The sequence below is a fragment of the Falco biarmicus genome, chromosome 14 (genome assembly GCF_023638135.1).
Source record: "Falco biarmicus isolate bFalBia1 chromosome 14, bFalBia1.pri, whole genome shotgun sequence".
Lineage (NCBI taxonomy): Eukaryota > Metazoa > Chordata > Aves > Falconiformes > Falconidae > Falco > Falco biarmicus.
The window spans coordinates 8,377,761-8,391,594 of record NC_079301.1 but is presented as its reverse complement, the minus strand read 5'-3'; the positions used below and the strand labels follow the sequence as shown (position 1 = coordinate 8,391,594).

The 13,834-nt window shown below is 43.3% G+C and overlaps 1 protein-coding gene and 1 non-coding gene across 3 annotated transcripts; both read right to left on the bottom strand.

Moving 5' to 3' along the window:
* Positions 1-956: 956 nt before the first annotated feature.
* On the bottom strand, positions 957-11,794 carry RBMX (RNA binding motif protein X-linked). 2 transcript variants are annotated; one of them, XM_056360056.1, is made up of 9 exons: positions 11,646-11,794; positions 10,110-10,236; positions 9,807-9,913; positions 4,201-4,372; positions 2,977-3,093; positions 2,488-2,602; positions 2,249-2,374; positions 2,069-2,157; positions 957-1,567 (listed from the first exon to the last, which is right to left on the bottom strand). In XM_056360056.1, the coding sequence occupies exons 2-9, from the start codon at positions 10,216-10,218 to the stop codon at positions 1,260-1,262; spliced, it is 1,143 nt and encodes a 380-aa protein (XP_056216031.1). In that variant the 5' UTR covers positions 10,219-10,236; positions 11,646-11,794; the 3' UTR covers positions 957-1,259. The 2 variants fall into 2 exon arrangements, with proteins under 2 accessions (XP_056216031.1, XP_056216030.1); XM_056360055.1 differs by having other exon boundaries at positions 2,069-2,172; positions 11,646-11,793.
* Positions 9,985-10,057, bottom strand: LOC130159045 (small nucleolar RNA SNORD61). Its single transcript, XR_008825603.1, has one exon. It is a non-coding gene; the product is annotated as a small nucleolar RNA SNORD61 (small nucleolar RNA).
* Positions 11,795-13,834: the final 2,040 nt, after the last annotated feature.

Sequence of the window (13,834 nt, the reverse complement as noted above, 5' to 3'; positions counted from 1 at the left end):
CAGCCTCTTTAAGCATCTTCACTGAAAGATACTGGGCACAAAATACCCCCTCCCAACCCTACTTGGCAATATTCTGTCTACAGTGAGCTGCATTAATGTCTTTAGTTTCAAAATAGGTGCCATAAATGCTTTTATCCAAGAAGAAATGTTGAATTTTGAGAACTTCTAATGTATTCGAGTATTTCTTTTCCTTTTTTTTTTTTTTTTAATCTAGACAGCACTTCCATTGCCATGACGTGCAGCTTGTCTTACTGTACTAGAGGAAGATAACTTGGTTCAATTTTGACTTAGACTGAAAAACTAGTTTGCTTTGCTTACCATCTTTGCTGTTTCACAGGCATTTGATGCTTTAAATCAGCTGTGGAATGCTGAAAGATTCACTTGTTTTTATGAAGCCATAAGCCTTTGAGAAGTTGGAGAGAAAGACTTCTTTGCTTATCTTATTTTCTCCTTTGGAATCAAAGATGTTCCTTTAAAAGTGAAACACTACAGAGTTGCAAAAATTTGAAACAGTATGAGTAAGCATCGTTTTGCAGCTTCTTTGATGGAATTGGTCAAATTCTTTTTTTTTTTTATTTTTACAGTATTCTGTAGCTCACTTACATGTACATGATTTATGGAAGGGGAGACCTTTTCAAACTCCCCATGAAACAGTAGAAAGGCAGAAAATAGTATTATCCACTTGCTTTCTCAGGTTAATTGAATGATATCCTCTATTTTTCTTTACACAAGGATCTGAAGGCAATTTGTACTGGGAAAACTGTGACTTCAAATTCTAGGCACAACTGTACTTAGTGTGGAATATCCCCACCACCCTCCACATCACAAGCAATACTCTGTTAAAGAATGAGATGCTGAACATGTAGAACAATCCATCTCCACGTTAGATGGCTGGATGTTGTGTGGAAGATCTTAAGAACTGCTTGTTCCATTCATGAGGAAAATCAGATGGGAAGTGTGGCATTTCAGGGAAACTTTACTTTGAAAATTACAACACTAGTACACAGCTCAAGTTTTATACATTTAACATCTGCTTTCTGAAAGAAATGTTAACAATTTTGAAATGAAATTAAACATTGGTTTAACTTTTCCTCACAAAAGCATAAAAGTCATGGAGGGGAAAACTTAACAGGCAACAATAAAAAAAGGTAAAAACAACGTTTCCTTTTAGTAGTTCTCTGGTAGTAAAGATAGAACAACTTCCACTTTTCGTTTTTTTGAGAAGTAATCTGTCTTGGTCCAAAAGTTTAAGAGTGTTTTTAGTATCTGCTTCGGCCTCCACCTCTATCGGATCTGCTTCCGCCACGGCCACCACCTCTGGGTGCTCCGCGGCTTGAACTACTGTAAGAATCACGAGGAGGTGGATAGCCCCTTTCCATGGATGGGGGAAGACCCCTGTCTTGTCTTCCAACACGATCACGGCCACTTGAGTAGACATCACTTCTGCTGCTTGAGTAACTTTCTCGGCTTCCATATCCATCTCGAGTGCTGCCGTAATCATCATATCGACTGCTTCCACCATAAGATGGCGGGGGCCCTCGTGCAGGTGGAGCACTACGTGAGTTACCTGCAGGGTCAATGGTCAGGTAATATGGCAACACCATAAGTTATATATAACAATTTCAACCTGAATTTACAGAATTGCTGTATTTAAATGTTTACTGCTACTCTTTCGTATGTATTGAGATGTTCTAATATAATCTGCCACATTATGGTATTTAAAGTGAGGACTGCATATCAGGCAGTGAGTGGATTTAAAGACTCTGAAGGAATGAAGACGGTGTTTATTCAGGCAGGCTCTTTACTGGGTATTGCAGAACAGCTTGTTATTTTAGAGAAGAAACTCAGCCATTATTTTCCAGAGATAGTTGCAATTCTGAACTGTAGACTTTGCTTCTTTAGCTTACAGCTTATTTAACAAGATGATCAAATGATAACCAACAACTGCACTTTCACTGTAGGGGAAAAAAAGTGTGCCACTTCCCCCTAGAACATAAGCAACCTAGTAAAAGTCAGATTTTATGACACCTGTACAGATTACTACATAATCCTCAAAATGGATTCTTACCATAACTCTCATATGAATCTCTGTAGGAGCCTCCACTTGGATGATCCGAGTAGTCTCTGTCACGTCCACCACCATATCCATCACGATCACTGTAAGAGGAAAGACTACTAAGACTTAGTACAAATCAGTGAGATCACAGCAAGAATAAAGTGACAGAGAGAAAAATCCAGTAGTAGGTACCTATATCCCCTAGATGGGTATTCGTCACGTGAACTGGAATGACCATAATCACGATATGCATAGTCTCGTGGAGGTGGCGCGTAGTCCCGTGTATCCCTGGAACTGGGATAATCTCTGCTTGAGTAACTACAAAGAACAAGAATTGGTATGTTAGCCATACGTCACACCTCAAAATATCAGGGATCAACATCCTTTTCTGAACAAAAAGAAAGTCAAACTAAATTAGAAAAATAATTTACCCGTCTTTAGTGCTATAGCCATCATCTCTTGGAGACATGTAGACATCTCTTCGTGATGGCATTGGTTCTCTGCGTGGAGGACCACCGTAACTGTCTCTTCCACGAGACACAGGAGCTTAAGAGAAACAGTCCCAAGTTTTTAAAATTAATTACCATTTAGCCACACAGACTCTTCAAGGCAAAGAAGTATTATCAGACTGTTTACAGCTATTTCAAACTATCTCCAGCCTACATCTGTAATACGTTTCTGCTTGTACTGTTTTGAAGCAGCATTAGAAAGAACCCTCACTGAATCACAAATTCCACACAGCTACAAAATTACATTGGTAGGCATGAAAAGAACTGATAAGATTAAAAAAACCCCACCACGCTACACTACACTACCCCACAGCACATTTAAGTCAGAATCAATGACTTGCAACACTTCCTGAAGAGAGACTATGGTGCTACAGCTGACCAAGCAACAGAAGTAATTCAGCAAGTCCTTACCTCTTCCTCCCATACTACTGCTACGCACTGGTCCTGAAGGTGCAGATCTTTTAGGTGGAGGGCCTCCACTTCGTGGAGGTGGACCTCTCTTCATAGGAAGTGGCCCTCGAGAAGACCCTAGAAGAGTAAGCCATGAACCAACTTTTTATTTCTATGATACTTACCTGCACACCCCTAAAGCCTGAGCTGCAATAACCTAGGCATTATTTGTTATTACCACCATGTGATCAACAAGACATCTCTAATATTAAGACCTCAAAGCATTCTCTTGTGTTTTGGTCACTATTTGATGCTATTGGCAGAATTGAGAGCCCACCAAGTTAACTTTCCACAGCCTAAATTCCTGTCAAGAACTGTCTTTTAGAACTTATCCAAAAGCCACAGCACGTGACACAAGGCAGAAAGACAGCTGACACATGTAATCAGTCACAGCTTAAATGCTCAACAAGTTACTGTTCTCGGAAGACAAGAGCCACCTGGGAAGATGTACTAGAGAAGATCCTAGAGAGGTAACAGAGGCACTAGAGAGTCTGCAGAACCTACTACACAGACTCTTCAAGACACGAGTTTTCACTATTTCAAGTTTGCAATTCTTTCTGTGCATTACAGCTTTTACTGTTATACCTCAGGTGCTTTTTCTGTTAAGCAAGAGTTTTGTTTTGATACTGAAAAGTCTCCGAATAAATAGACATATCTTAAGTTAAAAAATATCCAGTATCAAGTAGTATACTATTCTTCCACTTCAGAAAGCTTCAACTCAACACACTAATATGTTATAACAACAAGGCTTAGCTTCCCTAACTCCCATTATAATCTGGAAGGATCAGTCCTAGAATTTAGTAAGTTTAGACCTCTTGCTAGTAAGAACGAAAGGCAGTTCCCTTTCCCTGGTGGAAGAGAATCACTTTTTCAACTTGAAATACCAGAAAGCTTCCTTCCTCACGTGCAGGGCAGGAGTATTGCTTTTCTTTCATAGCCAAAAGTCAAGTGGAGTGTTAGTTGTAGAAGGGAATCTTCATATTTGGAAGCCTTTTCTTAAGGAGTACTTGCCTAATCAAAAATTTGACTAAACTGCCGAGATCATATTTCATCATTTTAACAAAGAACAAGGAGTGCACTATTCAGCTGTTTGGCTTTTTTTTTTTCCAGTAGGATTACTGTGATCTTCCAATGGGATTCTCTTGTATGTTGTCCAAGTATATAATGAGAGAGGTAAATACATACCCAAGTGACTCCCTCTTGAAGGTGGTCCTCTCGCGCCACTTCCGCCTCTTCCACCTCTAAGGCCCCTGGGAGGACCTCTGCTTCGTGGAGGGGGTGGCGGCCCACGCCTACCACCACTTTCAAAGGATGGCTTGGTTGCTTGTTCCACTTTAATTGCTTTCCCATCTAATGACTAAAGAAGAAGCTGCTTTACTTACTGCTCAGTCATGTTTGTATTTAAATTAAGCCCCTCTTGCTTCACTATTACAGGGCTTCCATTTTATAAAGTTAGAGCAATTCTAGAACTGATTTCAGTCTTCAGTATTAGTCCCCATGTACTCAGCGGCATGTTGGACCTAATTTCTACAGTACTTCATTCTTGTGGTATTGACGAAAAAAAAATACAGAGCAGCATCAGAAAGGACTTTCACTGAAAACACAAGCGTCCAATGATTACGGCAGCCCCATGTCATTTATTCTGTAAATGAAACACGATTTATGATCTCCAATTTACTTTTCAATTGCCACGGACTTTTGTACCAAACTAGGACCGCACCAGTAGTTACAGGATTAAGCTGAAGATATCTTAGCTTCAGTTGGGATTTCTGGCAATGGGGAGGCCGTTTAGTACATTCTCTTGATGTCCTCATAAAACGGTGATCACTGAAGTATTTAGAATTTCAGCATCTATAAAGGAGACTGAGTATGGTAATTCACCCCTCCTTCCTACTGTTTCAAGCTGGGTTTTCAAAAAAGGTGACTGTCACGATTTACTCTATTACTTGCTTTTCCACAGTGGAGGTGCTTTGTGGTTTAAGGGTTGGGGGTCTTTTTGTTTGGGGGTTTTGTTGTATAGGGTTTGGTGGTGGGGTTTTTTTGGTGGTGGGGTTTTTTTGGTGGAAAAAAAGTAGAATCTTTTTCTGGAACATGGACCTGCAGTAACAGGAACTCTGCAGCCAACAATTATACCTCAAACATGTGCAGCTGGTTAAGACACCCTGAGTAGCTCAACCTAATTAATCAAATTTCTGTATATTCTTTCAGATACCACACATTTAGTAACTGTAGCAAAGCCAAGATCACAAGCTCTGCTCAAGTTAAGTTACTGCACATCTATCCAGGCACAGTTTACTTGCCATTTTGAGCAGTTAAATATTTAACTCTGCTGTAACAACTGATGAATTATACAGGCAAAAAGTGTTGTTTATTGCACTATTTTGCTGCAATGAGCAAACAGAAATTTAACTGCTAGTAATGCCCTTCCTCTGAACTGCCGACAGTATTTTACCGAGGTACTGAGTCTTTCTTGCTCTTCACTGAAACTAGGTCTTTCTGAAATCATCCACTTCAGCAGCTTATGTATTCTGCCACCATATGTAGTTATAGCTACTGTCTGAAAAAACTATGTGTATACCCACAGGTCCAACTCGATCCATTGTGAGGAAAAAAAATACTAGCAAAATCATATTAGTCTTGTTGGCTTTGACTTAATAAAGATGTATTAACATATGGAAGGTTCCTCAAAAAGCCTTTTGGCATGACAATCTGAAACATTCCTGGAGCGAGCATCAGTACCTCTAATCACTGGAACTTCTCAGTTTGTATCATATTCATCATCATTCATCTGCCTCAGTCATCCTTCTCAAAACAGGAATAATTAGTGGGCCTGAAGCCCTAAGGTTCACCATCATGACCACTGCTATCCTCAATTGCATGGCGTATTCTTGACAGCTTGTTTGAAGTTTGGACACCAAACACCATCCCCTTCTGCTAGGCTTGGGTTTTGAAAACCTGGATGCTAGGTCCAAGTTCTTTCCTTTTTTTATGCAGGAGGTAGTGTTTTCCTTATTATTTCTCCTCCTATTTCCTTCTGCCTTGCACTTGCGTTATCTTACCCAGGCAAAAGATGGTTTTCTTTTGAAACTGCTTTATACAAGCAGTCTTAAAAAGCTATGCCCAAGGTCCAAAAAGACCTTTCAATAGGTCCAAGATGAGTATTTACCTTTGTAAATCAGAAAATACTTGTCTGTCCTATTTTAAAGCAGAGGGGGAAAACTCATGTTACAGGTTTTTAGCTCAAAGAAGAAACTTCTCATCTCACCAAACAGAAACTTACACAAGCCATCTCAGAATAAGGATTTTTTTTTTCAGAGCCCAAAACACCAGCTGTCAACACAAACATTCATTCATTGGTGTTTAGAACCTTGATTCAGAGTGTTACAGTAGCATTTTTAGTATGATATGGCCACCATGAAGTGGGAATCACCTTGGTGCTACAAAGCAGGAAATAATTTGAAGTCAAGTCATTTAAGGATAATAGACTGGCAATCATAAAGACTCCTGTATGTGGAATGAACAATCTATACAGCTTTTTAGTGTGAACCAGGGAACCTTAACCAAACAGAATCAGAGAACTGTCCTGCAAACTATTCCACATTCCAACAAAATTGATGAATGAAATTTGGAAAGTTTTCGGAGTAGGGCAGAAATAAAGTACTTCGAAGAAACTGTTACAGAAAACTTGCATGGATCTGCAACCTAACACCACATAGGGCTTTCCTCTCCAATGGATCTTTTACTGTTGATGCTGCAGTAACTCCATTTCTGCATGTTCCTTGACCAACACATCAAATGGGCTTCCTTTCACCAAATATATTCAAGAACTGAAGATCACTTCTTACCAAGGCTGAGCTTCTACATATTGCATCTCTTCTTCACCAAAAGAACTGGTAACACATTCTGTTGATTAGAGGACAACAACCTTCTGCAGCGCTGAGTACAGATCAGACTGTTGACTGGACTGTAATATTTGCTGCCAACCTTTTAACACAGTCCAGCTGGCTTGGCAGGTCTACACTGGAATTAAATCTTTGGCTTGTCCTGGATGTTTCCTCTAAGGTCATATCCTCTCTTTCATTAGCCATTTTGTCCTCAGGACTTAAAAAAAAAAATCAAAAGATCTTGAGAACAGCCTACTGCACAGAATGGCCATTATAGACTTGGGAGTATTAACACTTGTGTCCAGGTAAGCACGTGCACTCCATGACATCAGGATGTGGACTTGATGACTGCCATGAATTAAGGTTCTTAAAGGCTAGTAATTTGCTATGATAAAGTACTTAAACATTTCTTCTGTGCTGCTCAGACATACTAACATTGATCCAGTTCTGCAGAGAAAGTAATTTAAGTGAAAAATCTCCACCCCCGCTCCAAAAATCATTATCTTCTGACCTCTTTCTGTAGGACTGAAATGGATCTTCAACAAGCAAGCTTAGAGGAGTCCATGCTTGTCCCATTTTAGAATGGAATATAATTAACCTTCTTCCTTCACCCCACCCAGAAAGAGCAAAATATTTTATATGCTTTTTCATGCACACTTACAAAGCAAAAAATCTAATGCAAATTCACTCTTGCAGAATCTAAGTCAGCCTCTTCTACTGGCTGCAACTTTGAGTTCTTTTGGAATGACAGAACAAGCAATGCACTGGCAACGCAGAACTCTTCCACCGGCTAGACAGGTCAACTAACTTCTTTGCAGACTGCTTGAACTATTGTCTGCACCGTACTTCTGCTGCTGCTGCTTCTTAAGTGCCTGAAATTCACGAGTGCTCCAATGCATTATTTCCAACTGGACAGAAACTCCGAAGTGCAGATTTATTACTATGATCTCTTCCCACAGCATGCCTCAAATGTCACTCCTCCTCAGATCTAGAACACAGAGTCTTTCTAAGGTACAAGCAGTACTTGTCCAGAAGGCTTTCTGAAGACGAGGACAAGATACTACCTCATGAACATCTTCCACATCTTTCATATCCATGGTCAAACCAAGCTAGACCAGTATAGAACTGGAGCTATACATAGCATTCTTTTCATACACTATTTGCTGTTCAAATTTCAAAGCAGATGAAGGAACTTTTGAGATTTGTAGTGTTGAAAACAGAAACCACGAGCATGATGATCCACAAGGCAGTACTTTCTAGCATTTCTTGCCAGTGCTGCAGACTGTGCATTCCAGAACGCAGACATTACCTCAGTCTCGTTGAGCTACTTTACCAGACATTACCCTCCTGAACGTTTCCGATATGATCAAATACATGCCACAACATTCAAGATTTAGAACAGCTGGCAATTATTTTCAGAGGTATTTTCATTTGAAAGCTGCACTCCACAAACACTTAGGATTAGTGACTGAACTCCTTTCAGTCTGCCAATTAGTTGTTGGTGCTTGAAGTTACCTTATGTGAGGGTTCAGTGTAATGCCTACTTCAGAGGAAATCAGCATTTAAGAACTACAGTAAGTCAGTCTTCAGAACTGTAGCAAACCACACAATGGAGAAATTCAACAGAAAGAGTACCTTTAAAGATGTTTAGGTTGGTACAGAAAGGACATTATCCAACTTGTCACTCTACCTTTACAAGAACTACAAACTTGTTTAAAAAGGAAGCAAGTCTCCAAAGAAAGTAATACTAATTGTCATGAGGTTGTCCTGATGCACCCAGAAACTAAGTACACACAGCTGAAAGCCTGCTATAATACAAGATTTACTAATTGTGTTCACTGAGAACACTACTGCAAGCTCATTTTATGTGCAAGTATTCGTTATGCTTCACTGACTGCAACAAACGACATTTTTCTTCCATTTCCATGTCTTATACTAACATGACAGCTATCAAAATCCCAAGTGCTAATTAACCAGAAACAGTAAAGGCTTCTTCACCTTACATGAATGGCATCTCAGAAACACTATTTAGAAATAGGCCACTGTAGCATGACCTTAACTTGACTGCTCAGATTATGCATTAAAAGACCAGAAGAGACAGCTTTCACTGCCTGAAGAGACAGCACTTCTATGAAGATATGCAGCTGTTGATGATTAAATTGCAAAAAACCTGCACCTAGCTTTTCAAACACATGCCAGAACACAGATCTCAATAGCCTACAATCCTTTTGACAAACTCCTGGTATTATTTCAGAACTTTTGCTCCCACTTCCTAGTTTTCCTTTCTGAAAACATTACATATGTATTCCATTTTTATTCCCTCATAAAGTCATATCCTTGCATTGCAGAACATAAGCAAGAAATTTATTAACTGCGAAGCTGTTTCACATGAACTGGCAAGATGCTCCTCATACATGCCAAGTGGATTGACAATGCCACTCACAAACGTAGGAGGTTATCTACAGATTACCAGATAGCACATCAATGCTCCAGTACAGTAGGGAAGTCACATTAAACCCATGTTAAGGGAACCATTAGTTTTCAGACAAATCACTTCCCTGAAGTGTAATTTACACAGTACTGCATTAAAATACGATAAAACAGGAACATTGTATGAGACATCCAACAATGAAGAGCTGACTACTAAAAAGCCCTCCGTAACCAATTTAAAAAAAACAAGTGTGACTGACAACCAGACTTCACTTTCTACTGTCAAATCCATAATCAGGAGAAAGTGATTCCAGCTTTGTGGAGACAAGACACATTTTGCCAAATCTCAAGTTACAACTTGTCTCAAGGACCTTCTAACCCACTGTCTTCCAAACTTTTATTACTAGTTAATTCACCCCAAAGATCAATTCTGCTGGTCAGTAGCAACAGCAACATATAACTGGTCGTAATTCCTACCTTTCCATTCATATCTCTGGCAGCATCCTTTGCATCTGCTGGACTCTCAAATGTGACAAACGCAAATCCTCTGGACTTGTTGGTTTCCCGGTCTTTCATCAGAAGGACTGCAGAAATAAAGCCACATTACCCTTTCCTGCAATTAGGCAGCCAACACTTAACTTTTATTTAACCTTTTAAGCTCAGAACTTCTTAGAGGACATGAAAGCACCATCATTTCACACGATCAATGCCAAAAAAGTCATCACTGCCATGCTGCTGCTGTTTGTTTTTTATTATCTTGAAATAGAGTTTTCTTTTTACCTTCCACAATGCGTCCATATTTGCCAAATACAGCCTCAAGGGCTTTTTCATTAGTCTCTGTGTTCAGGCCCCCAATGAACAGCTTCCCAGGACGATCCGCTTCTACCATTTTGATTCTGCAAATAACCTATTAAAAGCATAAGGTTATTATTAACAAAACATCAGCCTGCAAGAGACTTCTATACCACCACATGGAATATAAATTACTTTTCTTAAACGTGCAATTTTTTTTTTAGAAAGATGTCAATTAAGAGGTATTAAGTACAAAGAACTTTAAGAACTTCACATTTTTATACTGAAGCAACTAGAAGCACTACTGCCTTCAGTTACTTCACATTACACAGCCTACTGAAAATAGATTAAGAAGCGGAACAAAGCACCCGTAAGAATTCTTGTTAAAATCAAGCAGTATTGGTGAATGTCTTTCAGGGTTACCATCTTTTTGCCCTTGATGGCAATCCTAGCACTTACTCCCTCTAAACCCCATCATGTTTCAAGACAAGTACTTAATGTGTCAAGGTAAACCCAAAATATCAACTTTAATGCTATCTTGGACCAACATTCCAAATCGAGGTCATTCTTTAAATTATTTACAGTACATCGAAACTACAAGGAAGCGCTTGCCTACACAACACGTCAGCCCGAACGGACACCAGACCATCGCGGCAGTTCTACAAAGCAAGGCCACGGTTAATACAAGGTGGGAGGGCCGAGAAAAAAAAATAAATAAAAAAGCAGCCGAAGACAAAGCAAAACCTCAAAGTGCCTGGCAAACCGCCTAGCGCCTGTGGACAGACGTTACCCGCCGGCTCCCTGCCCCATGGCGGGAAGCCCGCAGCGCCGCGCAAGGGGGGCCGGCGCCCTCCCCCCCCCCCCCGCACACGAGGGGCGCGGGGACAAAGCGCCCCCCCCCCCCCCGGGGCGCAGGAGGCGGCAGGGGCCGGCCCGACCGGGAGCCTGCGGCGCGCGCGCGGCAGCCCCCGCTCTACCCGCGACGGCGCGCAGCGGGCCGGGGGGAGCGGGGGGCGTCAGACCCTCCGCGATCTCCAGACACCTCCACAAAATGGCGGCCACCTTTGGCAGGGCCTCCTCTCCCTCCCGGCGCCGACGGACCGCCTCGGCGCCAAGCCGGCCGCACACCTCAACCCCGCTTTGCACATCCGCCCGGCCCTCCAGGCGCGGCGGCCGTCCTCCTCAGGGATGCGGGGGCCCACGCGGCGGGACCTCGCGCAGAAACCTCCGCACCTAAAATGGCGGCCACCGCGCCTCACGCGGCTGGGACCCCCCGCTCGCCCCGCCGCAGCCGCACCGCTCCCTCCACCCCACGCAGGGACAGGCGGACAGGGAGGCCGGCCCGGCTCCGCCGCGCCTCGCTTGGGGCCCGCAGCGGCGGGCGCCCGGAACGCAGCTCCCCCGCCCAGCGCCCGGGCCCTCCGCCGCGCCGCCACGTTCCGCTGCCCGCTCCCGCCGCGCAGGGCGCCGCTTCCCGCTCCCCAGAGCCCCCGGGCCCGGCCCGGCTCGCCCGGCGGCACTCACCTCCGCGCACACCGAACTGCAACTGCGCAATGAGAGCGAACAAAGGCGCTGCAGGCCTTTATAGCGCTGACGTCACCTGCCGGCTGGAGCCCCGGATGCACGCGGCGGCGGGCCCGGCAGGGGGAGGCCGGGGTCCCCCGGGGCCGGTTCGGCCCGCCCGCGGCTGCGGCAGCGGCCGCTCCGGGGTCTGCGTGGGGCCGGGCCGGGGTGTGCGGCGGCCGGGAGCGGGAGCCGCCATGGCGGAGCACGGGTTGACCCTCCCGGCTAGGAAAGGCGGGCAACGCGGCCCTTTGTCTGCCGGCTCCTCGGGGGCGGGCGCGCCGCGCTGCTGAGCGGGGTGCCCGGGGGGTGGCTGCCTCACGGCTCTGCGAGCACAATCGCTCGCCGTAGCGTCACTTTAACGTTGGGGACGTGCCTGTGTTAAAACAATCTTAAAAGTGGTTGTCGTTAGTTGAATTAATAGCTGTGCATGTCAATACCCCTTCCTTGGAGACTTACAGTAAACTACAGTAAGCGCGGTTTAAAATGAAATATGTTGTCCATAGCGCCAAGTTTTGCACTGGTGCAACTAACTCCATTTCTTAATTATACCTGAAGTTCGTGGCCATTTTCTTTTGCTGGCTAAACCTGATAGCTGGAAAGTTAGGAGGAAATCTGTACATACAAAAATTGGCCAAGCTTTCATGATTTGAACTTGTAGATGATCTAAACAGGTATTGATCCGTCAATGAGGCCTGTTTTCTTCGAGTCACCCACTCTAGTCACCACCTAGTCTTTTGATTTAATCTAAAAGCATTAGATTTAATCTAAAATCTAATTTTCCTGTAGGCTTCTTAAAAACTAAGTGGCAAAACAAAAGGGAAATTGATCTTGTATCCTGTGTCCTTTTTCAACAGGACAGCTATTTTGCAAGTCTGTCTGTCTCCATTCATTACATTTTATCAAAATTCCAGAAGCATGGTAGCTTGGTCACTGAAAACTGGCAGCCAGGGCCTGTAAATAACAGCTATTCCCACTCGTTGAAGAAGGACCCTTAGAGTTGATCTCTAGAAGATGCAAAAGCTAAGGAATTGTTGAATGTTTGGGGATTTCATATAGCTCCTGACTCATCCTTGTGCAGTGAGGGAACAGTGCCAAGATGTATCACAGGTAGATTATTTAATACACCTTGTTCCAATGGTGAAATCCCACTAGGATTGACCAGAGGACTTAGAACTTCAAGTGAATCCCCTGATTCCAGGTTTGAGTAATAGGATGCCAAAGGCCAGTCCCTGCACATTCTTGGGGGTTTGTGGTGCTGAGGGATGCCTGTCATGTCTGAGGAGCTGGTTCCCAGAGCCACTCCATGTTCCTGTGCTGCACCAGCATCAGCCGTGGCAGGTTAACAGGTATTTTTTCCTAGGGCTTTTCAAAGGATATTCATGCTGGACAGTAGGCAGCGGAGCCTGGTACCTATTCAGTCTGTTGCTTGTACATACACAGATGCATGTCCTTCCAGACACCATAGCATGTTGTTACTGAGAAGTCCCTAGGGCTAACAGGCTCTACAACGAACCTGCAGGGCACTAAGAAGAAAAAAACGCTGCCTCTCCCACATGTATCTACTGCCCTCGACTCCTTCCAACACTGCTGTTTGTACCAGCTGCACAGGGGGGTGTGTAGGATGGTATGCGTGGGGTTGAAGCAAACAGCAACTGTGTAGTTCCCTAGGCCGTGTTGTCTTGCAAGTCACAGGAGACAAAGAATATGGTTCACCAGCATATTACCCTATCCACTTAATGCATGGGATGGACATTGCTCAACTTCTCTGTGATTTCTGTTCTCCCTTGTGGTATTCTACAGACTTTTATTTCTGAGAGATGCCACAGAATAATCTACAGACTCTACTGCTATTGCCCAATGCCGTTACAGTGGCAGAGCTGCAAAATTGTTGCATTCTGGCAAGAGAACATCACACTCCATGCTTATCTTCAGTTTTTCCGTCTCCTCTGTTCATCCTGATACTGAACGGCTCTTTGTGTTAGGGAAAGCAGAAGGCAACATTGCTTCAGACTACCTCAAAGATCTGTTGAGAATACAAAAGAAGGTAGCTCTCAAATGCTTCTGTAGACTGTAGTACATAGTTAAAGATTATTACCTTTCCTGCATAGATGCTAAGAGTTACTGGATGCTGTTACAGTGCATGGGAA

Coding starts and splice junctions, on each gene's coding strand:
- RBMX (XM_056360055.1), bottom strand. CDS start 10,218: ATGGTAGAAGCGGATCGTCCTGGGAAGCTGTTCATTGGGGGCCTGAAC. Junction 3,094..4,200: donor TTCAAGAGGGAGTCACTTGG/GTATGTATTTAC, acceptor TTACTCTTCTAG/GGTCTTCTCGAGGGCCACTT. Junction 2,173..2,248: donor TACCCATCTAGGGGATATAG/GTACCTACTACT, acceptor AAGTCTTAGTAG/TCTTTCCTCTTACAGTGATC.